This window comes from Orbicella faveolata, unplaced genomic scaffold, assembly GCF_042242905.1.
Source record: "Orbicella faveolata isolate gen_17 unplaced genomic scaffold, um_ofav_v1 contig_13, whole genome shotgun sequence".
Classification (NCBI taxonomy): Eukaryota; Metazoa; Cnidaria; class Anthozoa; order Scleractinia; family Merulinidae; genus Orbicella; species Orbicella faveolata.
Window position 1 is genome coordinate 7,305,414 of NW_028301540.1, and position 24,587 is coordinate 7,330,000.

Here is a 24,587-nt window from a genome sequence, read left to right on the forward strand (position 1 = left end):
AAATCCAGACTCTTTCGACTGAAATATTCTGAGAGGACCTGGAAACAAGAATATACTGCACATGTTATCTGTGGCGCAATCGTGATAACTTTTTGTTTGCACTCGTGTTCCTCATAACAGAAATTTTTTTCAATTTTTTTAGCCGGGAAACATAACTATGCCTTCAGAAGCAGCGAAAAAACGTCAAGCAAAGAAAAAGGCTGCCGCTCAGTCCAGAGGCAAGCCAAAACCGGCGGTAGATTCAACAGAAAATGGAGTTGAAAACTCGAGCGCGACAGAAAATGGCGCCTCCGTAAAGTTGGATTTGTCAAACCGTTCGTGCACCGGCGTTTTGGCTTCACACGAGCAGTCGCGAGACGTGAAGATTGAAAACTATTCTATTACTTTCCATGGTGTTGAACTTTTAACTGATACAAAACTTGAGTTGAACTGTGGTCGTAGATACGGATTATTGGGACTAAATGGATGTGGTAAGTTATTCGTGCTTCGTTGTTTTTTTCCAATTCAACACATGGCGCGTGGTAAATGTCTTCTGGCCAGATTCTGGATCGTCGAAGTACTAATAAGGCATTTTGAATAGAGATACATATTTCAAACATTTCGATTTCAAATTTCTCTGTTTATTCGTCTCGAATGAAACTTGTCAGTGAGCGGTTGAAGCAAGCAAAGTCTTCTGACAATATTTCCGGACCGTATTCGAAGTCCTTCGAATTCTTCACCATAATGCATCATGTTGTAATGGCTCGCTCGCCATCTTAAAAAAATCTGTTTTTCCATAGTTTTCTCGAAAACTGATATTCAGTTTAAGTTAAAGTGATCCGTGTACATGGAGCTGATAATCTAGATTCTGTTTATAATTCAAGTTAAGCTTAAATTTGTCGACATTTATCTAATTCCTTCTTGGTGAGACGTCGAATTTATACAACCGAATTTAATCTCGATTCCTTACAAAAGTAAAATGGGATACATTTGCCGTTTTCTTTCCCTTTATTTTTTTTTGTCTTTCGGTCTATTTAGCTTTACACTCGTTTGTGAAAGGCATTATTATACCTTATGACCTTGTCATTACATGTACCGTTCGCTGTGTTATTACAGGGCTTGAAAAAAGTGCCGTCCCATTGCCCCGGACAAGTAGATTTTCCTTCTGGGCAAGTAACTTTACATTCTCACTTGCCCAATGGGCAAGAGACCAAGCAAGTCATCTGCCAACTAAATCATTAAAAGGGCAAACTAAGACTTGCCATGGGCAAGCAAAATTTGAGAGATACTTGTCCCAAGGGCAAATTAGAATTCAAGTTTTTTTCGAGCCCTGTATTGGGAGGAATTTTAGTAGAGTAGAGCCATTAAACACTGGTCTGCCAAATGTTTGTAGGTTACGGGTCTGTGCAGTTGGTGAATTTCCTTTGATACATGTATATTTGAACCCAGCCTCTGGATTTAAACAACTGCTTGATGAACTTGATCAACAAAAAAATTGTCCTACTGTCTCATTTCAAAAAATGAAATAAGCAAGATTCAACAACAGTTCGTTGTTGTTGTTTTATCAGTTGAACAATAATTAAGTATGGGTTATTTACTGACCAAGTGTGAGGTCAAGATGGCTGGATATATATATTGCCTGTGTAGGTTCCATTTTGCATATTTTTGTGCCAAGATTCAGTCAAGTCCATAAACATGCAAAAACAGGAATGAGGCCAATATCCAGCCATCTTAACCAAGAAAGCTTGATCATTGGAGGTTTATTATGTGGCATACAGAACACCTTTTTCTTAATGGATACAGAGGTTTCATTAAGAGCCAGGCACCGGGCAATTGGCCGGCTGTGATGACAATTTTACCTGCCTGGTTTGACCAATTAGTGAAAAGTTTTTCGTACAAAGAAGTTCAGTTCTAATAGTTTTTGCCCACCTGTGAAAATCAGTTGGGCTCCTGCTGAGAGCATTAATGAAACCCCTGCAGACACTGTGGGTAATTCCAAGCAGCAAGATATCCCCATGTTCCCCACTCAGGTGGCCAATCACAGTGCACCGTATTTTATTCATCGGGCCTCCTTGTGAAGCTAGCCATGTAGTATTATTCATTTGCCCCTCTTAGATATTTGGATGAATAGAGCTAACTTGACACTATGTTTTATTGCCTCTTTACACATACATGTACCATATCATATCCAACGCACACGCATGGAATAATAATAATACAGTGGAACCCCTTTAATCCATTCAACCACACACCACAAAAATCTGGCCGTATTAACAGGGTGGCGGTATTAAAGGGTTCTCTAAATAAGACAATGACTGACTGAGCTTTTGTTAGGCCCAGAATGGCTGTAATAATGAGGTGGCCATATTAACAGGGTGGCCGTAAGGCAGGGTTCCACTGTAATATTTAAATGCAAGCATTTTATGTATTTTGGTTGTTTTTATTGTCTATGCAGGTAAATCCACCATGTTGGAAACAATAGGAAACAGAGACATCCCAATTCCTAACCATATTGACATATTTCATCTTAAGAATGAGATGGAAGCGTCAGATAAGACAGCGCTTCAGTGTGTTATGGAAGTTGATGAGGAGAGAACCCGTCTTGAAGCTGAGGCTGCTGAGCTCACAAAGCAAGGGGATGAAGGAAGTGAAAGGTACAAGGTTGCATATTGTTCTGTTTGATGCACATTCCCATTCCTCAAGTCTTCAATGCGTACTGCGTAAGTTTGATGAAACAAGCAACTCTTGAGAGTTAAATTACAGGCTCGATTTTGATTGGTTTTGAAAAGAATGGAAATGAGCAGAAGTGAAACTCCAGCGCCTTGATCGAGGCACAGGTTTGTTAGCTAGGCATGCACAATTCAAACAGAAGTCTTTTATTTTCAGACTTCAAATTAGATCCTTCCAGGGTCACTTGTTTCTGGTCAAGCAGAACAAAGTCTCTGGGTACAAGGTTGTTGGATGCAGTAAACAGATGTCGCTCTTTAACTTTTTGTGCACAGTATTTATTCTTCCTCCACACAAATGTCTGAGATTTAGACTTAAAGACCTCCCACTCTACAGAGATTAGCTGCTGAATGTCCTGACATTTCTGATCTCTTGTTTCTGGCCATTTCGTTTAATTTCTGATTTCTTTCCCACTATGTTCTCCTACACTGGTGACTCTCTGTACAGTTAAGTCTGGCCAAGTGGTAAAGGGGCATCCGGACCTGAGTATAGCTGGTGTTGTTCGCATACATGTATTCCCAAGTTCAACTCCTCAACCACACTTATAAATAGTCAACTGGTCTGCCTCTGCCAGTTGGGATTCTTAACCATGTTATGTTAATGTATAATTATTTTTAATTTTGTTTCATTTAAATGGTAAAATTAATTTATGTTCCACTAAGCTTAAATTGCAATACTTTGTTTCTTTAAATAACAATATTATTGCAAGGAAGATGTAGATACACTCCAGTAGTGGTGTAATGAAGCCAAGAAATTGTATATTCTTTTAGATTATTAGATATCTTTGAAAGGCTTGATGACCTTGATGCAGACAAAGCAGAGACCAGAGCTGCTGAAATTCTTGATGGTCTTGGATTCACGCCTTCCATGCAACAGACAAAAACAAAAGATTTTTCTGGAGGTTGGCGAATGAGGATCGCTTTGGCACGAGCCCTTTTTGTTAAACCCACACTTTTGTTGCTGGATGAGCCTACAAACCATCTGGATTTGGATGCTTGTGTGTGGCTAGAGGAAGAGCTTAAAAAGTGAGACCTGTTAATTTCATGTTGATAATAGCTTTGCCTGCCTGACTGCCTGCCTGACTGACTGACTGATGTACTTACTTTCTGACTGAATGAATGTCTGTCTGACTGACTGACTGTCTGTCTGACTACCTTTACAGATGAATTTAATTTAAAGCTTTAGAAAACACCCCATAAGAGTGTGCACTCTAAAAGCAATTAACTCAATAGAAACACAGAAGGAACATATGTCAAGCTATTGATGTGATGATGGCAATTACAATAGCAAAGATAATTTTATATGATGTGTGATTAATCAAAATTTAAATAAGTGATTTTCCTTCCTTTTTTTCAGGGTTTCAGAAAGAAATAGAAATCTTCTGCTTTTGTTTCTGTAACTAAATTAAGAAACACAGACTGGAATTATCTTCTGTTTCTTGCGCTGTAGTTACTGTAACTTGTAAATCATTCACACAATGCATTTCTTGCAGTTACAAGAGGATATTGGTGATAATATCGCATTCACAGGATTTCCTTAATGGAGTGTGTACTAACATTATACACATGCACAAACAGAAGCTTGTGTATTATGGGGTAAGAAAAAAAATTAAAAAGTTAAAAATTGGGATTCCAGTGTATATACTTTTAACTACCAATTATTGTGACATAGCCATTGTAGAGAAAGGTAAAGGTAGGTTAAGTCTGCATATGAGCCAAATGGCCTGACAGGCCAGAGCTTATCCCAGTATCTGTAGCATGAAGTGACTAACAATATTTCAACTCCCTCCTGGATGGGATGCTAGTCCATCGCAGGATTACCCCCAGCATTAAATTTGCCAGCACCCATTTGTACACCTGGATGAAAAGAGGCACTGTGAGAGTAAAGGGTCTTGCCCAGGAACACATTCAACACTATATCCCTGTCCAGGGCTCAAACCCAGAAATCAGGAGTCAAGTTCACTCCGGCGTTTAGTCAGGATTTGAAATATGGCTATTGAAATTGGGCTATAGGGCCTGCTAAAAAAGAACAATTTATTAAGCAAGATGTATATGGAAAATAAAGCAATTTTCTTTAAAACCTGGCCATCCACATGACGGGTGGACGACCATCTGGCTAAAAGCTTGAGTGCAGTAACCATGAGGCCAACGTGCCTCCACAAATTGTAGGGAAACGGTAGAATCAATGTTATTGAATCAGCTTAAGAGGCATGTCTGAGGGATACTGGAAAGGTAATTTATTCTGGGCACACCATATCTGTGACCAATCAAGCTGTAGTCCTGGATTTAGTTACTTAATTAAAGAAGTATCTTTTTGTTAACTCAAAGGTGTAACCTACTATGAATACCAGTAAACTTTGATTTAAAAAAGGAGTTTATTCTTATCAGAAAATTAGATATTGTGTGTACCTCATTACACGTATATCCATGTAATAAATCCACAATAAATTAATGCGTGTTTTATTTCTGCCTATTCAAGGGTAATTATGACTCCTATGTCAAAACAAGGGCAGAACTTGAAGAGAATCAGATGAAACAGTACAGCAGAGAACAAGAACAAATAAAACACATGAAGGTATGCTTTTAAGTGACAGAGATTTTTTAACCAGAGCTCAACTAACCTGAGTGTACAACTGTGTACTACATGAAAATGGTATTTTTATCTGGCGATAGAAGAATGATGACCTAAAAGGCCGAGTTTTAGCAGCTGTCAGTTGTACTGAGAAGCTGCAATGGACACAACGCCTGAAGCGATTTATTAACAACACTGACTTCTTAAGCCAGCTGTGTGCCTTACTGTGGTGTGTTGTCCAAGTACACTTACTGTAACAAAAAATGCATGAGAATTAATTATTTGAATTTAAATATGTCCTCACCCCCAACGGATTCAAGTTGAAATTCTCCTTACTGTTGTTGCTATACATAATTTAATTTAAACATGTCTTACTTAGTCAGTTAGTTTAATTGAATTTTTCAGTATTTAGTTACTATTAATAAGAGAATTTACTTTTTGATAAAAGATAAAGTACATGTATTTCATTCAATATAAACAGTTGAAGAGCAGCTGAAAGTACATTTAGTTATACTCACTATTATCCTTTCATCATATTCCTTCTTTTGTTTTTGATTTAACTGTAGGACTACATTGCCAGGTTTGGTCATGGTAGCGCCAAACTCGCAAGACAGGCACAAAGTAAAGAAAAGGTTCTTGGTAAGATGGTGGCCAACGGACTCACTGAAAAAGTCACTAAGGACAAGGTAATGAGAACTGCCTTAGTTTTTTCTTAATCCTTTATTCATCTCCAAGCTCTAAAGTGTGGCTGTCATTTAATTAGCAAATAGAGGATAATGATCGAGTGGATCAGTTGCATTAATGTGTCCAAAATGTTTGTACATGTATTCTGGTATCAAGCTACGCCTTCATTGCACTCAGAACATGTACTTTCGTCTGCAACTGTTATAAATGGGTTGATCTTTATCCTCTTTGCATTTCAGAGTATAAAAACATTGAAACAGTCTTTCCCTTTGGGATTTGAGTCCTTTTTATCAGGATTTCCTTCTGTTTCTGAACAACCATTTTTTTATGAGTGCTGTCAAGACAGGTTAATAGTTAGTGTGTTAAACTTACATGTGTTGCATATTGTCTTCTCTAACTTGCAGTTATTTCTCAAAAATCACTAATAATGCCAAAAAATGATCACCATGATTATGATGGAAAGCAACTTAATTGTCTCTTTGGTTGTAACATTCCTTCTGAGGGTACTTCGTACAATAGAAATCTTACTAGTTCCAGCATCCTTTAGTAGCACCATTTGCCCTTTATGTGTCTGTGTGTATCAATGGTGACATGTTAACCATTTTTTCTGTGTCTGCAGGTTTTGACATTCTATTTTCCTGACTGTGGCAAGCTTGCCCCTCCTGTGGTCCAAGTACAAACCATGAGCTTCAGCTATGGTGAAGATAAGGTAACAAGTCAGAAGTCACAGTGCAATACATGTACCTGTGAGAGAATTATCATTGAAAAGGAAAGGAAAGAAAACTGAAATGTCTGGTGTGATTAACCCTCAATCTGTCCTTGCCTAAGTGCTAGTTCACAATATCAATGCTCCTTGTTCTTTGCTGTATATAAATCCTAATGTTTCCTCTGAGTTTTTGCGTGACCTCAAGGCAATAATTGTTTTCTAGTAATAGATGATACTTACATTTGTCCCCCTGTCGCTGTGTAGATCGCTTCTCTATAGCTAGCTATACCAGTACTGTAGAGGGACAGGGAAGAACTGGGGGTCTTGGTACTTTTCCTAAATTGCAAAATATGTGTATGAGTATATCCATATTCCCCTTCCCCCACCCACAAAAGGGATTGGAATTTCCTGAGGGTGGAGGTGGGGGATTCATAAAGACTCAAACATTTTGAAGAAATGTATGAAGCTTAATTGGAATTTGCAGAGGGGCGAATCCCTTCCATGATTCTTTTTTCTCTCAATCACCACTTCCTGCTTTCTCCTTCCACCTCCCATAGTGTACCCACCCCCTAAACCCCTAACCCCCTCCCCTGCCCCCAGTTCCACATTGTTTTGGGGCTTAGATCTAACTGTACTTGCTGTCTATTTAGAGAATGGTTTGCAGTGAAAAGGTTTGATTACATTTGTTGCTTATTAAATCATAACATTCAATGTATTTTTATCTGTTTCATTCAGCCTGCCATTTACAAGGACTTAGACTTTGGAATTGACTTGGAGTCCAGAATAGCTTTAGTGGGACCCAATGGTGCAGGAAAGTCTACACTGCTGAAACTGCTTGATGGGACGTTGACACCTACTGATGGGCTCATACGAAGGCATAATCACCTTAAGATTTGCCGCTATCATCAGGTTTGACAAAACCTTCTCAATATTTAAATTATTTACATGTAACTATTAAATCATGAAGCAAAGTTAGAGAAAGTTGTACACTGTGACTTTACTTGTTTTCTTTAATCAATAACCACATCAGTCTGCATGATAGAAAGCTCCTGAGGAAATTCTTCAATCCCAAAATGTTTGAACTATGTCACCAGGGGTTGTCTGTTTGTTTTGTTTTGAGTTGTTTTTTTTTTGTTTCCATTTTCTGTTCTACATGAACACGTGTGGGAGGTCAATTTTTTTTGACAATGTCTTCTCTCACAGCATCTCCAAGATATGTTAGAACTGGACATGTCAGCCCTTTCATTCATGATGAAGTGCTTTCCTGAAATTAAGGAGGTTGAGGACATGCGGAAGTCAATAGGGCGATACGGGCTGACAGGGAAACAACAGGTTTGTAGTGATTTATCATCATCCTTATCAAAACAGTGTGGGAGAGGGAAGAATACCTTTTGGGAAATTGAAAACTAATCTAGTAGGTGATTGCCTTGTGAGAGTGACTCACCCAAATGGAGTGTTCCTAAAGTTGAGTTTTACGCCTGAGACAGTTTCAAAAATTATAGGGGAGTCTTTGCTGATGCCAAATGTTGTTTACATTTTGCCACATCAGCATACAACTTTGTGGAGAGACTGCATCATAATAATTGATACAAATTGTCTTGAAACATTTGAAACTTAGTAATGTAAACTCAGCTCTTAGAGTGTAAAACTGAAGGAGATATAGGGCTGTGTTCTAGCATGTCCCAGGTACCACAAGTACATGTAACTAACTCCTGCCTTTGGGTGACTGGAAAATTTTACTTTTTTCATAAAAGCGTGTTGCTGGGCACTCAGGATTTCATGGTCAGGAACCTTTGGGCTCCTTATAATTTTTCTTAGACCACAGCCTTGAGATATTGTGATCCTAACTTATGAAGTCTTGGGGGCTGTGCTCTAGAAGCTCCCGGGTGCCTTAGGCAACTAACTTTTGCCTTCAAACGACTGGAAACACTTACTTTTTCTATATAAGCTTAGTACTGGGCACCCAGGATTTCATGGTTAGGAACCTTTGGCTCCTCACAATTTTTCTTAGACCACAGCCTCTAGTCTGCATTTTATTTCACCCAGAGGCAAGCCTGCAAATAACAGTCGGTCATCGGACAATTGTCCAGTAAATTTGAGGTTTTGACAGGTAAAAGCTCAGTGGGGTCGGACAGTCTGACCGGGCTTTTCTGCTAAACGAAAAATATTTTAACTGGAAATTTGTGACCGAATATGAAACAAGTTATTTTATTATACTGCCACACAATACTACGGAAAAAAGCTTTGTTATCACAGTTTCGTTTTAATTCCATTTCTGAGAAATAATTCTTTCGCGCGCAGTGCATTGTCTCAAATGTCACGTCGAATTGTAAACACGCCACATCAGCGCTACCATTCAAGCTTTGTGTTAATGTACGCATTTTGCACTGGTGTCGTGACAGATCGTGAAGCCCCATTTAGTCTGAATTATGTTTGTCTGAAAAACTACTAAAATCTGAGTTCTTATGTTGTTACTTGTAGTTTGTTATCTGCAAGTGTTGTGGAATTAATTTCTAGTCGTAATTTGACCCGATTGAAACATTATGCAAATTGGATACACAGCCCAAATTCTCACGTTTCTTTTATCTGAATGCAATCGCTTTCAAAAACTTTCAAACCTCTAAAACATAACCAAATGTTTTTCTAGTCCCTATGATCAAAAATCAGTTATAGCTCTTTATAGGTGTTTTTAAGTCTGATTCAATATAGTTTGAAATAGTTTCCGTGCCGTAGACATGTTTTTGTGAAAAGCGTGCAAATGCACAAATCAGTCATGCTTTGTGGACTAGTCACCAGTCACGACCACTTCCAATTCGCATTTCATCTAATTGCGCAAATTTTTTATTCAATTCACCCCAAAACTTTTCAGGGGAAACTTGCCTTCAGAGAAAGTTGAAGAATTCATTTCAGCCAATTTTCAAGTCTCTGAATGCTATTGTGAGTTTTTATACTGACAAGCTGTCTACGTGGGATTTTCCTGTGGTTTTCTGGGAAACTTGGTACGCGGGAAAATACGGAACACACGTGTGGTCAAGTGAGTGAAGGCAAACTAGGGGTACAAACGTTTGTAAATTTGTCAATTTGTAACAGTATAATAATACCTGACTTAATGTAAAGGTCCCCTTTCTGTTGCTAGTATCAATTTTACACTCAATTGACTTTGCAACATTTTGGTGAAGGGTCTACACTGACATACCAAAATGTCTCAAATGTCTCTTATTTTTAATTTCTAACAACAGAAAAAAAAATTGTCTAACCAGACTGGCTTTTTGTCAGGTCAGAGCTTGTCTTTGGCCTGACAAGTGACCTGCTTATAGACAAAAATTATTTGCAGGCTTGCAGAGGGGTCATTAGAATCATGTGGTTTTAATCTTGTACAGGTGGGTAGGGTGGAGTCAATACATGGATTTCCTCATAAAAGAAAGTAATCAGTGATTTATCTAAAATCAAAACTACAGATCTGTCCCATGCGGAACTTATCTGATGGCCAGCGTTGTCGGGTGGTGTTTGCTTGGCTGGCTTTTCAAGCACCTCATCTCCTGTTACTTGATGAACCTACAAATCACTTGGATATGGAGACAATTGATGCTTTAGCAGATGCCATCAATGACTTTGAAGGAGGACTGGTGTTAGTTAGTCACGACTTCAGACTCATAAATCAGGTAAATTTTGAATCAAGTGAACTATGACTGATTAAGTGTCCAAAGCAGGCAAAACCTCTTTTTAACTGAACTTCTTTGTAAGAAAAACTGCAAAACCTTTTTTAACTGAACTTCTCCTTAAGAAAAACTTTCCTCAAGATGGTCAAACCAGGTGGGCAAAATCATCCTCACAGCCGGCCAATTTGTCCGGTGCCCGGCCCTTAATAAAACCCGTTTCATATCCACGATGGTCAAACTCTAGGGCCTCGTGCACAGACAAGACCATCATGTTCAATTATTATGAGATTACAGCTCAATAGATTTCATTTGAATGTTAATTTGTTGGTTTAATTCACCATTCTGTCATGTAGCATGACAAGAAGTCACCAATCACATAACGTGCCTCAGTTGTTCCCATGGCGAACTGTGTGGCAATCATTTAGGAGAGATAATACTTCTCTCGTGGCATCAAAGTAAATATTATTAAGAATGCCATGAAGGTGGTACCAGTATTTACATATTCAAAAGAATGTTCAAATGTTTTTGTTTACAGTGGTTAATGCCCTTAGCATTTTTATGTGGATTACAGTTCAGAACCTTGTTTATCTGGTCACCAATGGGCCACAAATATCTGGCAATATTGACAGGTTGTCACGGGGTGGCCATACTAAAGGGGTCCTTTAAATAAAAAAAATGACCAATTGAGTGGTTTTTTGGGGGCGAGAATAAAGTGGCTGTAATAACAAGGGGGCCATACTAACAGGGTAGCTGTAAGGCAGGGTTCAACTGTATATACTTTTCTATTGTCAACTCTGATTTTATTCTCTTTGTGTAGGTTGCGAAGGAAATCTGGATTTGTGAAAAACGGACAATAACACCGTGGAAGGGTGGCATTTTATCCTACAAGCAAGAACTAAAGAAGAAGGTCACCAAGAAGCAAAAATAAAAGCAGAATTATATTTAATATGCAGATTTCACAATATGTCAGAAACCGACTAACTCGGGACAGACTTATTCAAGATCGATGCCTTAATGCCCTGGTATCAAATTGTTTCCAGAGAAAGATGGTGGCACTCACCAGTTGTGCTATGCATTATCCTTGTCTTAGTGACAGCCCCCAGCATCAGCTAAGCTGGATCGTACTTGTTCAACTTGTTAGTTAATGGCAAGGAATGGCTTGTAAAATATATTCAAAATGTTCAGACCACAGTGAATGTTACACTGCTACTGTATATAATTTTATGTACTTTGCAGTTGCATTTTGTTTCTGTATCCTAGACAAGTTTCATACGGCTGTTGGGTTCTTTTCACAAGTCTGATCACACTAATTAGTCAAATGGGCTTATACAATTCTGTAAGGGGTTTTAGATGGGCTTGTAAATGTGGTGGGGGGAGGGCTTACAAGCAGAATAAAAAAGCATTTCAAAATGAGCTACGGCGCCAGTGGCATTCATCAAATTACTTTCTTCACTTACTGGTTTTAAAACATCGTAATAAATCAAATTCACTTCATTTTAAACTAGAGGGGAGTGTAGTATATAATGGTGGGGGGGGGGGGACTAATATGGGCCTATAACTTGTTAGTTGGGGGGGAGAGCCTATAGACAGAAGCTTACAGTAATTCATCCTGGTCAAAAACTTTTTTTTTTCTTCTTTCTTTCTTGTGTCCTAACATGTTTTCAGTTCTAACTTCAAAATATGAATTCCACCTCCTTTTCATTATGTAATGTTGAATGCATGCCCCCAAATGCCCCCTCCCCTTTGGGTTCCATACAGAATATGATGAGTCAAGAAATACAGTTGAACCTTCCGTTGCGACCACCGCTCATAAGCAACCACCTCTCCTCAGTGACCAGTTTTCCAAAATACCAAAAGTTTCCAAGTCAAATCACTATATTTGGAACCTCTTGTAAGCAAGCACAACCATTTTTAGAACTAAAAGTTTGAAATTTTCCTTTGTTTTTAACCTCCTGTAAGCGACCACTTGACAGATCATGGAGCGAAAAATGGATAATAAGGTGTTGTAACACTATCGTATTCCTGGCTAGTACAAGAAACGGAAATTTCTCAATGGGAAGACCTGGATTTTTTCTCGAACTTGACTTATACATGAATAAAACATTGCATTGGCATTGGTGCATTGGGTAAGACTCTGCAGTTACCATGTTCTAGTGAGGAAAAAGTTTTACCCATTATGGTCTAAGCTCTCGTAACTGACCACCTAGGCTTGACATTTTGGGTGGTCCCTTACGGGTTTGACTGTATTAATAGCCCAGGGGGGAATCCCCTTATAACAAAGACAGAGGTGCTTAGGGGTTAAAAAGCAGGTTTTGGTACCTCAATCTTAGGCTGTTCAGCCTCAAAAGGTCCACAGCAGGAGCTTTCACAATACCTTTAAGGGTATTGAGCCGAAAAAAATATGACGAGATAGTGGACAATCAACTTTACTAGTAGGTGTTCAAAGCAATTGTCTAAATCACAATTACAAATTTTGAAAGTGTCAGTTGTTGTTTTCGAATTGTACCTCCAAGGGGTGAAAGAAATTTCACCTTGCTCACAAAACAGGATCTTGATAACTCTAAGGGATTCTTTTCAAAATTTCCGACGAACACCCCTGTCCTTTTTATTTGGGAGTGCACCGGGATGACCAACTGTCCTTCGAAAGTCAAGAGGGTCATTTATACAAAAGAATAAGCGATTCACTTTTGTCTCCCAAAAGTTTTCCATCCTTGACAGTAGTGTTGTCTTTAATCAGTGCAAGTAAATCTTCTAGCAGTTGTTTGTCCGCCGTCTCACGAAAATTCAAAGTGTGTGTAAAGAAGTCGAGAAGCAGATTTCCTTCGGTTGATTTCTCATCAAACACATTGGTAACATCAATGGAATACTCCTGGCTGTATATTTCATGCTTCCAGCCCTTGTCGTTAGCAATCTTGATGATCTTCTCACTTCGCTCGTAGCTCTCGCTGACTATACCCTGACGTCTTTTCCTTAGCTTGGAAATGCAATACAGTAGATCCTTTCCGTCTATGACACATACCACAGCTCCACCGCCACAAAGTTCGTTCTCAAAACAATGAGTCAAAGCCAGTTCGAAGTCGATATAGTAGAGACTGTGTAGAAAATGAACGATGTGAAACTTCTTGATTGGTTCTTTTTGGCCTTCCACGTACTCTTGAAAGGTTTGCTGGCAAATTTCGATCTCTGTCAGGTGATCGTCCAGTGGTGTTGGCAGGTTTTCAATTGCAGCTTCGTAGAGACGACATGAATATTCATTTGGTTCAAGAGCTCGGTTGAGAAGCTTGGTTCGAGAGCCGTGTTGTCTTTTATGTAATTCTCGCTTGATTAATTTCAAGGCTTCCAAATCTGTCTTGCCAGATCCAGATCCGAAACACTCGGGTCGTTGTTTGTGTAGAGTCCTTTCAGCAGTCCTTTGAATCAATTCTGGCAGGTGATCTTGTAACAGCTCGATGATCTTTCTACGTTGTCCGCATTTTGCGTTATAAACCTCTAAACTGTTGACATAATGCTCTGACGAGTCCGAGACGAAGGAACACATGTCTCTTCTTTTAAAACTAACTACGCCTGTGTCTCCGGTGATACAGTAAATCCTCACGGCTAACACAAGGCTACTAGTCGCTGCCAGTAACATGAAGGGTTATAAAAACAAAAAACCGCTGCTCTTGTGTATCGTCTTTTTTGTTTCCCTTGACCCACCGGAAGTAAAAGCAAACGCGTGTGTGAGCTGTCGATTGGAATCTTCGTTGTACTTGAGGGTGCACCGAGGATCTTGGTATGATCTTGGTACTACCGAAAATTCCAGGCGAAAACTATCGAGTAATCGTGTATATTGTTTGACTTTGCTTTGTCACGTTACTCTCTAAGTGAGGATCGCATACAAGAAGTATGCGTGAAAGAATAATGTTGCATGTTTGTTGTTTGCTCTGCATCGTAACCAGAGAAACTTGCCGAATTAGCCTGATCATTACTGTTAAGTCGAGTTATGACTTAACTTAATGCCAAACTTCTAGAGGCTTCTAATTTGCAAAAAAAAAAAAACAAAACAAAACAAAACTCCTGCACGCTTTGCGTGCCTATGTTTTAAAAACGTCTTCGCTTCTGCAAGCATTGCGTGCCACTTCTGGAGTTTGCGCGCAAGTCTTTCCCACTAGCTCTCTCTGACCGTCTCTCTCTGCTGTCTCTCGATCTATAGTTTCCGATACAACCCAACTGGATAAAATGTCGCTGTTTGCGTTAACCGCCGGAGCACATTATGTAAGAAGTTTAAACGTCTTCACGGCAAACTCTGAAGAATTTTATATGTGACGAGATTATGTACCGCCACTGATTCAGGACCATTCAGAGTCTTCCATGGTGTCAACAACGATCGCGTTTTAACATTTTAAGCCCGTTAACCGATTTATGCGCGCGCTCGCGCGCGTTGCTAAGGAGGTGAAATTTCACGGTTTCTTACGTCAGCCTGAGCGCGGAAAACAAAAACAATTCAATAACTTCCAAATTCGCTTACATTTTAGATGTTTTTCCTTGTGTCTCACAAAATGCAAAGTAAAAAAAGTACAAGCAAAGACAAAATAAGAGAAAGACGAAAAAACAAGAGCAATAGAAAGAGAAAAACTAACGCCGTGTGGCTTTGTTTGATCTGACCGAAGTGCGCTGGTAGTGTAAATTGCGGATTACAAGTGAAGCGATTTGCTTTCGGATAGCCAGTGTTAATTGTAACAGCTTTCCGCATGGCGGAGGAGGAGGAGGAGGAGGAAGAGAGATTTGCTAAAAATATTTCGAAAAAATATTTTGTTTAAAGACGACGTTTCGATGTTTGCTGTTAACGTTTGCTGGCAAGTCCAAGTGAATGAAAATGGCAGACCAGACCCTCATGGCTCGCGAATATGTAAATTAAGATTTCCTAAGAGACTAGAATAACTGAGAAAACAATAATTTATGATAAAGTCTCGTTTCTTTAATTCTTGCTTGATTTGCATTTCGCGTGATAAACCTCTTAACTGTTGGCATGTAATATAATGCTCTAGCGAGTCCGGGACAAACGAAGGGATGCATGTACATGATATCTTTTTAACAATTCATTGATTTGGAGCAGAAGGACGAGACGAGTCTTAGAGGTCCTTACATGTACCCTAGGTCGTGTGTATGAGGACACATATTGTACTGGAGAGTTTCGGTATAATTTGTGTTCCCATACATGACACACAGACAATATCTTAGGCCCGTATGACAGAGCTGAAAAACGACTGCGCATGCGTAGGGTTTTGGCGGGTGAGTCGACGAGTGGTGGCATTTTCGATCGTTTGATCAATGCAAAGTTTTGGCGCCATTCGATGTTAATTTTTTGGACTAATATCATCCGAGAAAAATGGAGAAGATGGAACTTTCAATGTCATTTCAGTCAAGCAGATGTTCCTGATATCCTGAACATATTTCTGGCTATATTGACGGTCTAAACACAGCAAATTCTAGCAGACATCAGTCGCAGCGCCATGGTGAGTAGTGACCGCTTTACGCTTGTTAAGTTTATTTTGGATACCACTTACAGGTTAAAAAAGTGTAAATTTCAACTCCCTTGTTGTCAATACATCTATTCAAAGGTGTTTGCGGAAAGATTTCCGTATAACCCCATACATTTATTATGCATGCAGAATTATTAATTATGTATGCGCTCTATTGTTTTTGAAGACAATAGCAACTCCCTAAGGTATTGAATATATACATTGATAATTACTACTTACTGTGTGAACAAAAGAGGATTTGATTGCGCGCTGTGGCGCGCTATTGCGCGTTGTCTTTTCGTCGATTCTCTTCTTCCCCTAGCTCCCCTCTTCCCTCTTTTTCTTCTCCATGTTACCCAGGTTCCTTACGGATTTTTTTTTCCTTTTTTTTTCTTGTATATCATCAGGTCTCGAACCACTTACCTTTCGCACACCTCTCGCTTACCAGTCTCTCTTCTACACCACTACACTACGAGGTTCAGTTGAGAATTACCCCTCCAAAAATAATTTTTATTTTACTTGACTAGTTCGCATTCCAAAAAATTAACATTACAATTTACTTATTCATGTGTTTAATGCATGTTGCACGCTGCACGAAAACATGCATCGCATGTGCGGGTCCCTGGTGAATAAAAGGTGGGGCGGGGGGGGGGTGGGGGGTGATTTCTTTCTTTCTCCCAATCGCTTCTCACAGTCAACCACAGCCTAAACTTCGTAGAACCAGACAGAGGTGCGCACACTAAGCGCATTGAAAATACATGGTGGGGAGTCAAATGAAGTATGCCTCGTACAGGAACATCCAAAGATCTCTTCGAAAGCTATCTACAGGAATGGTCGTGGCGTCAGCACTATGGAGATGATCCTTTTGGAAACATTATCAAGCATATCGCCGACTTATACGAAGTGCGCAAAGATGCGTAAAGTGTTCCTCGTACCACTGTATGCACAGGTCGTGATCTGATTGCCACTTCATGGAGGAAAGAAACAAAATATACAGCTTCATCGCATGGGTCTGAATTCGAGGAAGGAAATCAAAGGGAAAAAAATGCGGAGAGACGCGGCAGGTAAGCTAGAATTTTATTTCACTTTGTTTACATTTACAAAAATTAGTATAATAGTCACTAACCCGCGCAAAAGATTATAGCTAACCGCAAGCAGCCGGTTTTGCTTAGGCCTAAAACAGTATTTTAAGCTTTTTTAAACTAGCGAACAGGTCTAAATCGCTATTATTTAAAGCAGTTTTAAGTCTGCGCTCAGTTTACAAATACGGTAAATGCGCCCAAAATTATGATATTTCGTTTCGGTTTTCCGTAATTTAGACCTAAAACTCGAAAAATCGAAAAAGTCTCCAAGAAATCGTTCCGTTTTTGCGTATTTTAGATAGAAAATTCGAAAAAAATCTAAGTCTAAAAGTATGCGACACTTAGAAAAAAATGGTAAAATTTAGAGTTATTCAAATCAGATAAGTCTCAAAGGAGCGCTATTGTTTTCGCTATTGTTCAGTTAAACAAAGAGCTGTATGCATAATAAATGTATGGGGTTATACGGAAATCTTGCCGTGTTTGCTCTTTACAAATAATTATATATAGATGTAACCGACCCGCAAGAATAAACCTGCCACGTAAGCTCGCATTTGAGCACATCAGCTTACAGTTGTACTTGAGCACTCGTTGCATGCTTTTGGACTTCACGGGAACAAACTGTAAAGGAAATGATTCCCTTCTTCATGTTGAAATATTTATGTATTTACCCTGCCACTCAACATTCCTGGAGATATGACAGAAAAATTAATGGAACGCTGAGTATTCTTGTGAAATTGAACATAGAATTTGGAAAGGTAAAAAAATATCTGCTCTCATGGGCTGACCTTGACTTTGCGGATTTAAGCTTATATTTCGCTAATAACGAGTCTATAAAGGCTTACTTTCTGGATACAGTAGTCGGAGTTCAAATTCAGTTTGGTGCACATTTCTACAGATGCCTTTCCTTATTTATCTCCCCGTCAATTTAGTAAGTAACTATAAAAATTGGTCAATGGAGCCTGAAATATGCACGGAAATGCTCAGAACTTTGAGTGAAAAACTGTGCGCAAAATTTCCCTCAACCAAACGGTAAGAATTGCCTGTCTTGATGATGCTTTCTCGGAAATTCTTGAACTGGAAGCAAGCCCAGTAGAAGGTCAATCACTGCAGCAAAAATATAAGAAAGGGAGAAAAAGGAAAGGAGAAAAAAAATGAATAAAATAAAAACGAAAAGTTTACAGATGTAAACCACACTTTCTCTTTGATTTCTGCATATGCCCTGGCCAAAATGTCGTAAAACGCGATGCTGGTGGAAAGAAAGGCATGCTGTCCTGTTCCAACTGCTATTTGAGTAGATTGCAGCTAATTTGGCTCATATCCAGCCTGAAAATGTCCAAAATGTTCAAAAAACGCTTTTTAGACAAAAAGCTCCGGGAGTTAATGGGTTAAAAAGTAGTTTAAATAGTGGAATTTAGGAAGCTAGCAAAATATATGCTAAAAATGCTAAAAAGCTGGGAAAAGTTTAGTGAGTGTTAGTGAAACTTTACATTAGTGACTGTACCAAGAGTGAACTGAAAATTGTTGACTTGCTTGAACCAAGAAAGTAATTCGAAGGAGTACTGCCATTCTGCAAAAGCTGTATTGGGCTCCACTGTTCCCATGTAAGTGGCTGTCTAAGAGGAAAACATCTTGTGTGGTTGGAATGAAGATGACAGTATTGGAATTTAAAATAAAAATAGATGTTTTGCTGTGTGTTAAAGCAGTTCTCCAGTGAAAAGGTAAATTAGCTGCAGGACTTGCTTCAGGGATAATGCTAACAGGCATTTCAGGTCCTACAATGGTGCCACCAATTACATTGTTTAATACAGTAGATGATTGTAGAGCTTGTAAACACCAAATGTTTGAGGAATGATTTGTGTCACTGAGTCATAGATGCTGTTACCCACTAAAATCCCTTGCACAATTAGCTGGTACACCCATGTCTGGCTCAGTGGACTGTTGAGCAGAGGAATTTGAACATTTTCTGAAAAGAACCTTTTGCTAAACAAAAGTTCAATAAAAGTACAGGCATTGCTTCCTTTTTTTTCCTAGAATTGTGGACTGTGAAATACTGCTTGGGAATGACCAGAAAGTGACATTGCCATGATGGTTTGGAGGGATGATAATGAGTGTTAGAACTCAAGAAGAGCTGTCAGAGGGAGACGAGGTATTTGTAGCTGAAGGTTGACTTCTGGATGAATGATTGGCCCGGGATGGAAGAAGGATAGTTTCATAAGTATCCAGGATGCTTTTAACCTTTTGAGACCATTCTGGTGAGGTGTAGAAAAGTTCAGCGTCAGATATGTTCAAGCCTGTAAGTGGTGCATAATTGCTGTCATTTTTATGGAGTTCATCATCATCATTTTCTCTTTCATTAGCATTTTTAGACAACAAAAGCCCATTGTTGAAGGTGTTTGCTAACTTTTGAACTTTTTTCTTCAGAGGTTCAGCACAGATTGGGCAGCAATGATTTGAAGGCAAGCAAGCTTGGTGAAAGCAGTGGAAGCAGGCCAGTCTAACAATGGTAACTGTTTCTCTTGTGCAAGTTGGAAAATCACAATAAATATCTGGGTGAGGTTGTTGGCCTGGCTCTACATCATCGAGATTATAACTTAGTGGAAAACACTTAGTGTCTACTGTGGTTTCAAACGTTGGGAGATGGTACAGTGGCTTCCCTTTTGGTCTTCCATTATTTGCAACTGGACGTTCAACCTGAGTCAAATAAATGAAATGTTGAAAAGTTAAATTGTGTGCATGTCAGTGGTACATGTACATTTATTATGAGGAAAACATGATGTTAGTAATTTTGTTCGTTTGTTTTTATTTTCCATTTTTTAAGTCAGAGATGTTATCAGTATTCATTAATTATGTTTGTTTATTTTAATATTCATTCTATTGTTTGGTACATTTTATATCTATATCTGCATATCCTTATCGTACATATCTAAGAATCATGTAAAGAAGCCTAAACCACGCATTTTAATTAAACTGTCTTAACACACCTCAGGAATTTGACAATACTTTAGAAATGTGGAAAATGCTTGCTTGCAGCTTGTGTTTTTCAATTTTTCTTGCATCATCAAATTCTCATATTGTTTTATTATGGTATAATAAATGGTTTAGACTTCTGTATTTATTAATTTCATGACTTTTTTTTATTTTCAGGATTGTTACCTGGTATGATTTGTGGCAGTTCTGTGAAATGCTCTTAAACAGATCAAGAAGAAATTCTGCACTTTTCCCTGCAATAAGCCACAAGTTGGATTCACTCTGCTGACCATGGTGGTACTGTGGAACAAAGGACTGGACAAAGGAACTTATTTGTACCGGTTTTATATTTGCATGTCACAAGAAACTCAGAAATACGTGCCACTCATTTTAAAGGGCGTTCTTATTGTAACCTCCCAGTAACCATACCTTTTGAGGAGGGCTGTAATTGAAATTAAATTAAATTAATTAGCCAAAATGGCTTTTTTTCAATGATATTCTTTGGTAGTGTGCATGAAGCCATTTGTTGATTAGAATTGCTTATTTATTTGCAGACTGACCTCATTTACTCTCTGCAACTGTTGTGATATGTAGTTGGCATGATCTTTAGCAAGGTCTGCTTTTAACTGCTGCGCGTTCCTAGGCGTGGTGCTGTATCCTAAAATCTGACCAGCAGATAGGCCTTGCAAGGACATGCCACAACTAGCTGTGTATAAGCCACTGTCCTTTTGCAATGCAGATGTTTTTTGTGACCTGTCATGTAGGTAAAAGTAATTTGCTTCTATTGTTACAACCCCTATGAACAATGAATGAAAAACAATTTTCTTACAGGTAGCTCACTTCATTTAAAGTTTGTTACCTAAAATAGGCCATTATGTGGAGTAGGGACACCACTCTCTGCTCTTGCATCTCTCTCCTTCTGTTGGACAAACTTTTTCTTCCACTTAAACAGTTAAGGATGTCCTCAAAGAGTCCAGGGCTATTTTTGTCTGTAAACTGTTTCATTGCCTCTGGATTGTAAATTTTCTGGTCTGGGGTGGTTATTTGATGTCTGTACAGGGCCTTTTGAAATGCTTCCAACCTCTTTTCAATTGTTGACTCTGTAATAGAAAAATCAACCATGACAAAAATTAAAATATTTTTGTGAGAAGTATAGAGTTTTTGTTATGATGCTAAATTTTAATTCAAGCAGATTCAAAACAGTAAAAACACCTTTTATCTCTGCGAGCTGTTGTGTTGCCACATGAAGCTGTGTTTGCAAGGTGCAGCACTTTTGTGTCTCCTTTCTGAGCAACAAATCCATTTCCTCCGGTGACTTCTAGGAGGAATGCAACAAGCGGTTTGTTATTTCGAACTGATTTTACATAGCTGGCATCAAATATGATACAAAATTATGAGAAGTACCTGTTTTGGCATGGGTGAGGTGTGATGGGATGTCACATCAGTACTTTTTCTCTGAAATCATCTAAAGGAACTTATTTGTACCGGTTTTACATTTGCATGTCACAAGAAACTCGGAAATATGTGCCACTCATTTTAAAGGACGTTCTTATTGTAACCTCCCAGTAACCATACCTTTCGAGGAGGGCTGTAATCTTGTTCATCTTTAAACAATTGGTCTGCATTTTTCCTACAACTGGAACACCATCGCACACCAGGACGGTAACCACTCGTAGTACGTCCGATGCGGTCAAACATTTCATAAAACCTCGCTGGTATGTTGGCTGAAATATCAGTTGAGTGCACAGGAAGTGGACATGCACAAAAACCATGTGCTTCGCGGTTTATTCTGGTCCAGTGTCGAGTACATGCCCAGCTGTTCGTAGTGCCACCGACATACCTTGCTATTGCAGCATTGAACCTCCGCATTTTCCCTTTGCATTCCTCGCCTTTTCTGGTTTTTCTATGGTACCAACAGGTCCGCTCACCGTAAGTTTCCGTGAACATCAAACTCATTAACATAATCTGCAACACGAGCCGCATTTTCGCGGCACGAACTCCGACTTCGCGGCAAAATTTCGATGAGTGTTCAAGGAGGGAAGTGTGGTGTTCAGGAGATATGTTTTAGAACTAATATCGACCGGTCTGAAAGGAAAGTTTCAAGCTTAACCTTTTTTACTTACTCCTTAGCCCAAGCGAAAACTCAGCGCTCTTAAATTTTTCAAAAATGCCGCCATTTTAGGTATACGTTGCTATGGTTTTATGTTGTCTTTCCCAGTTTCTCGGCGCGCGCGAATGAGCATGCGCAGTCGTTTTTCAGCTCTGTCGGCCCGTATACCATCCGTTGTTCAACAGATGAGCCCGCACTGCTGCACTCAAGAGTTCTTTGGCATGTTAGAGGACCTATGGGAGCCGTAGAGGAGAGAGCGGCGAAAATCCCCTGGGCGGGGAGGTCGGGGATCTTCGTCGTCTCGCTTGGGGGTGTATAAATCAAAGTTTTCGGGTCTCATTTCATGTAGGGTGTTCAGGTGGAAACGCCTTCATTTTCAGCTATCAAAGTATCTTTCAGGGTACACTCGAAGAAATAACACTATAAAAAAACATACTCTCATGCCCCTCTCTCGAGTCTGGTCTACTAGCGCCGGATCGTTTCCTGAACAGCAGCTCGTAATCGAGCCTATTTCGTTTTAACTGGTATCTTTTAGAGGTCACATTAAGCAAGAGTAACGCCCTGATCAGTCTCTTTAAGGGGATTAATTCAAATTTTATGACAGCATTCCCGAACTTGTTATAAGGGAGTGCCCATCCCCAGGCGGAAAACGAGGCTGTATTCGATTCCATATAGCGTGTCCCGTGAGATCAGACGCGTTAACACCTTCGCTTATTACGACTTGTCAGCTCACTTAGCTGATATCCTGTCTCCTTTGACAGGCAGATCAGACTACACAGTTACTACTCTACTCACTTCGTGACCACCAGATGTCAACCACGAAAGAAAACAAGAATGGTATCTTTTGGCGTAGAATCACTATTTACTAATGTGCCAATCGAGGGTGCCGCACAAGTCGCATTACGAAAACTAGAAAATAATCCCGGTCTTTCCGACCGCACGAACCTTAGTCCTACACAAATTGCCGACTTCTTAGATTTCGTTTTGAGATCCGCGTATTTCCAAGATAATGGATCGATTTATGAACAGCAAGACGGAGCAGCCACGGGGAGCCCTGTCTCGGCCGTAATAGCTAACCTTTGCATGGAAGAATTTGAGGAACTGGCGATTATTACTGCGAACTGCAAACCTAAGATCTGGAAGCGATATGAAGATGACGCTTTTACAATCTTAGATCGAAACAATGTCGACGGCTTTCTACAACAGCTAAACATTCAACAACCAGCCATTCGTTTTACCATGGAAATCGAGAGATAACACCATTCCCTTTCTCGATCGACACGTCAGTTACATGCTTTACAAGGGACGCAGACGGTCTTCTCATTACCGCTGTATACAGGAAACTAACACACACTGACCAAGACCTAGCATACGACTCAAACCATCCTCAGTCAGTGAAGCGTGGTATTGTTAAGTGCCTTTTATGATCGTGCTAAACTCCTCATAACGAAGCCTTCAGCTATGGATTTTTGGTGTTCACCAAAATTATATTTGTCACAAATTCGTTAGTATTCTTTTAAATACTTGCTTAGCTTCAGGTAGTAAAATAAAGAAACAAGGCAGGGTGACTTATCCCGTTATCATATCCTTTTATTTTGGCTCAGAACGTTTCAAAAAATAAAACGTGGATATCGATAATCACCGCTAAAAAGTTAATGTAAAAAAATTTCAATTTCCCATTTTCAAATTCGCATTTCAATTTCCCTTTCCCCATTCCCCATTCCCCATTCCCCATTCCCCATTCCCCATTCCCCATTCCCCATTCCCCATTCCCCATTCCCCATTCCCCATTCCCCATTCCCCATTCCCCATTCTCGTTTTACACACTGGTTTTAGTAACATCCCTCCATTCCCCGTTTTAGTAACATCCCTTCAGGAAGATATCGCTGAAGAAAAGAAACACTTGTCATCAGTACTTGTTTTCCTCGTTTATACAGATGCTCACAAAAACAACAAGAGAGACAGCTAACCAAGAACGCACGCAGCAATTTAAAATCAACTGCGGTTTTACCAGGAGCCATAATCGGGGACGGAGACCGTAAGTCTTGGGATCCGCGCGCACCTATGATATGGGAAAATTTTTCTATTTTTGGAACAAATTGCGCCATCCTGACGTCATATACCCGCGCGGATTCACGCACATGTCCGGGGCTCTCGCGTGATCAAATGGTGAGAGTTGAGAGATTCTCTTGCGTATTTTTCACGGCGATGGCAGGGAATACGAACCAGGGCACTTATATGTAGTTTTATGCTCTGAACTAACGGTAAAGGTGGGTTTTTCAGGGTAGAAAACAAGACTTCAATCTCGCGCTGGAAATGAATAATAAGATCTGCTCACGCTAGTTGTAAGCTTACGCGTATGTTTTTGCGTTTGTTCTGACTTAAGAATATAGCAAGAAAACTCTCTACTCTGGTATCGAGTTAATTTGTGAGTTTCTCAGACAATGGTTAATCATAACCAAAACCTGTTTTGATGGTTTCTTATTGTTTCTGCTTGTTTGGTGAGTTTGCAAAAGTTCAGTGAAAGGAAAGTCTGACCACAGGCGGCCCAGACGTTGTATACGATTAATACGTGACATTATGCTGTTGGCGATTACGTTA

The 24,587-nt window shown here is 39.5% G+C and overlaps 3 protein-coding genes, 2 long non-coding RNA genes and 1 pseudogene across 8 annotated transcripts in view; 3 read left to right on the forward strand and 3 right to left on the reverse strand.

Annotated features, from left to right (window-relative positions):
* Nucleotides 1-47: 47 nt before the first annotated feature.
* LOC110069639 (ATP-binding cassette sub-family F member 2-like) lies at nucleotides 48-11,739 on the forward strand. Its single transcript, XM_089284401.1, has 11 exons — nucleotides 48-470; nucleotides 2,435-2,633; nucleotides 3,477-3,731; nucleotides 4,199-4,301; nucleotides 5,185-5,280; nucleotides 5,844-5,963; nucleotides 6,581-6,670; nucleotides 7,403-7,576; nucleotides 7,871-7,999; nucleotides 10,126-10,329; nucleotides 11,144-11,739. Exons 1-11 carry the CDS (start codon nucleotides 158-160, stop codon nucleotides 11,252-11,254), a joined length of 1,794 nt encoding a protein of 597 aa, XP_089140527.1. The 5' UTR covers nucleotides 48-157; the 3' UTR covers nucleotides 11,255-11,739.
* Nucleotides 6,628-24,587, reverse strand: part of LOC149114803 (uncharacterized) — an 18,468-nt gene continuing 508 nt past the window's right edge. The window contains exons 2-3 of the long non-coding RNA XR_016205908.1: nucleotides 6,908-7,003; nucleotides 6,628-6,705 (exon numbers count right to left, since the gene is read on the reverse strand). This is a non-coding gene — a long non-coding RNA (uncharacterized LOC149114803). The remainder of the gene's footprint in view (nucleotides 6,706-6,907; nucleotides 7,004-24,587) is intronic.
* On the reverse strand, nucleotides 12,737-13,972 carry LOC110069643 (histamine N-methyltransferase-like). The gene has a single exon (XM_020777169.2). The coding sequence runs from the start codon at nucleotides 13,955-13,957 to the stop codon at nucleotides 12,983-12,985; it is 975 nt and encodes a 324-aa protein (XP_020632828.2). The 5' UTR covers nucleotides 13,958-13,972; the 3' UTR covers nucleotides 12,737-12,982.
* On the forward strand, nucleotides 15,559-21,029 carry LOC149114804 (uncharacterized). 4 transcript variants are annotated; one of them, XR_016205904.1, is made up of 5 exons: nucleotides 15,559-15,821; nucleotides 16,621-16,891; nucleotides 18,941-19,202; nucleotides 19,331-19,412; nucleotides 20,054-21,029. It is a non-coding gene; the product is annotated as an uncharacterized LOC149114804 (long non-coding RNA). The 4 variants fall into 4 exon arrangements; XR_016205903.1 differs by lacking the exon at nucleotides 16,621-16,891 and having other exon boundaries at nucleotides 19,331-19,459; XR_016205901.1 differs by lacking the exon at nucleotides 16,621-16,891.
* LOC149114805 (uncharacterized) lies at nucleotides 20,072-22,153 on the reverse strand. Its single transcript, XM_089284388.1, has 5 exons — nucleotides 21,452-22,153; nucleotides 21,281-21,331; nucleotides 21,089-21,194; nucleotides 20,736-20,976; nucleotides 20,072-20,629 (listed from the first exon to the last, which is right to left on the reverse strand). The coding sequence occupies exons 1-5, from the start codon at nucleotides 21,857-21,859 to the stop codon at nucleotides 20,407-20,409; spliced, it is 1,029 nt and encodes a 342-aa protein (XP_089140514.1). The 5' UTR covers nucleotides 21,860-22,153; the 3' UTR covers nucleotides 20,072-20,406.
* Nucleotides 22,796-23,413, forward strand: LOC110069653 (uncharacterized; annotated as a pseudogene).

Excerpts from the sequence above, each read along its gene's own strand:
- LOC110069643 (XM_020777169.2), bottom strand. The coding sequence starts at position 13,957 with ATGTTACTGGCAGCGACTAGTAGCCTTGTGTTAGCCGTGAGGATTTAC.
- LOC110069639 (XM_089284401.1), top strand. The coding sequence starts at position 158 with ATGCCTTCAGAAGCAGCGAAAAAACGTCAAGCAAAGAAAAAGGCTGCC. Across the intron at positions 2,634-3,476 it reads GGGGATGAAGGAAGTGAAAG|ATTATTAGATATCTTTGAAA; the intron begins GTACAAGGTTGC and ends ATATTCTTTTAG. Across the intron at positions 7,577-7,870 it reads AGATTTGCCGCTATCATCAG|CATCTCCAAGATATGTTAGA; the intron begins GTTTGACAAAAC and ends CTTCTCTCACAG.
- LOC149114805 (XM_089284388.1), bottom strand. The coding sequence starts at position 21,859 with ATGCGGCTCGTGTTGCAGATTATGTTAATGAGTTTGATGTTCACGGAA. Across the intron at positions 21,195-21,280 it reads CCTCACCCATGCCAAAACAG|AAGTCACCGGAGGAAATGGA; the intron begins GTACTTCTCATA and ends CATTCCTCCTAG. Across the intron at positions 20,977-21,088 it reads ACAGCTCGCAGAGATAAAAG|AGTCAACAATTGAAAAGAGG; the intron begins GTGTTTTTACTG and ends TTTCTATTACAG.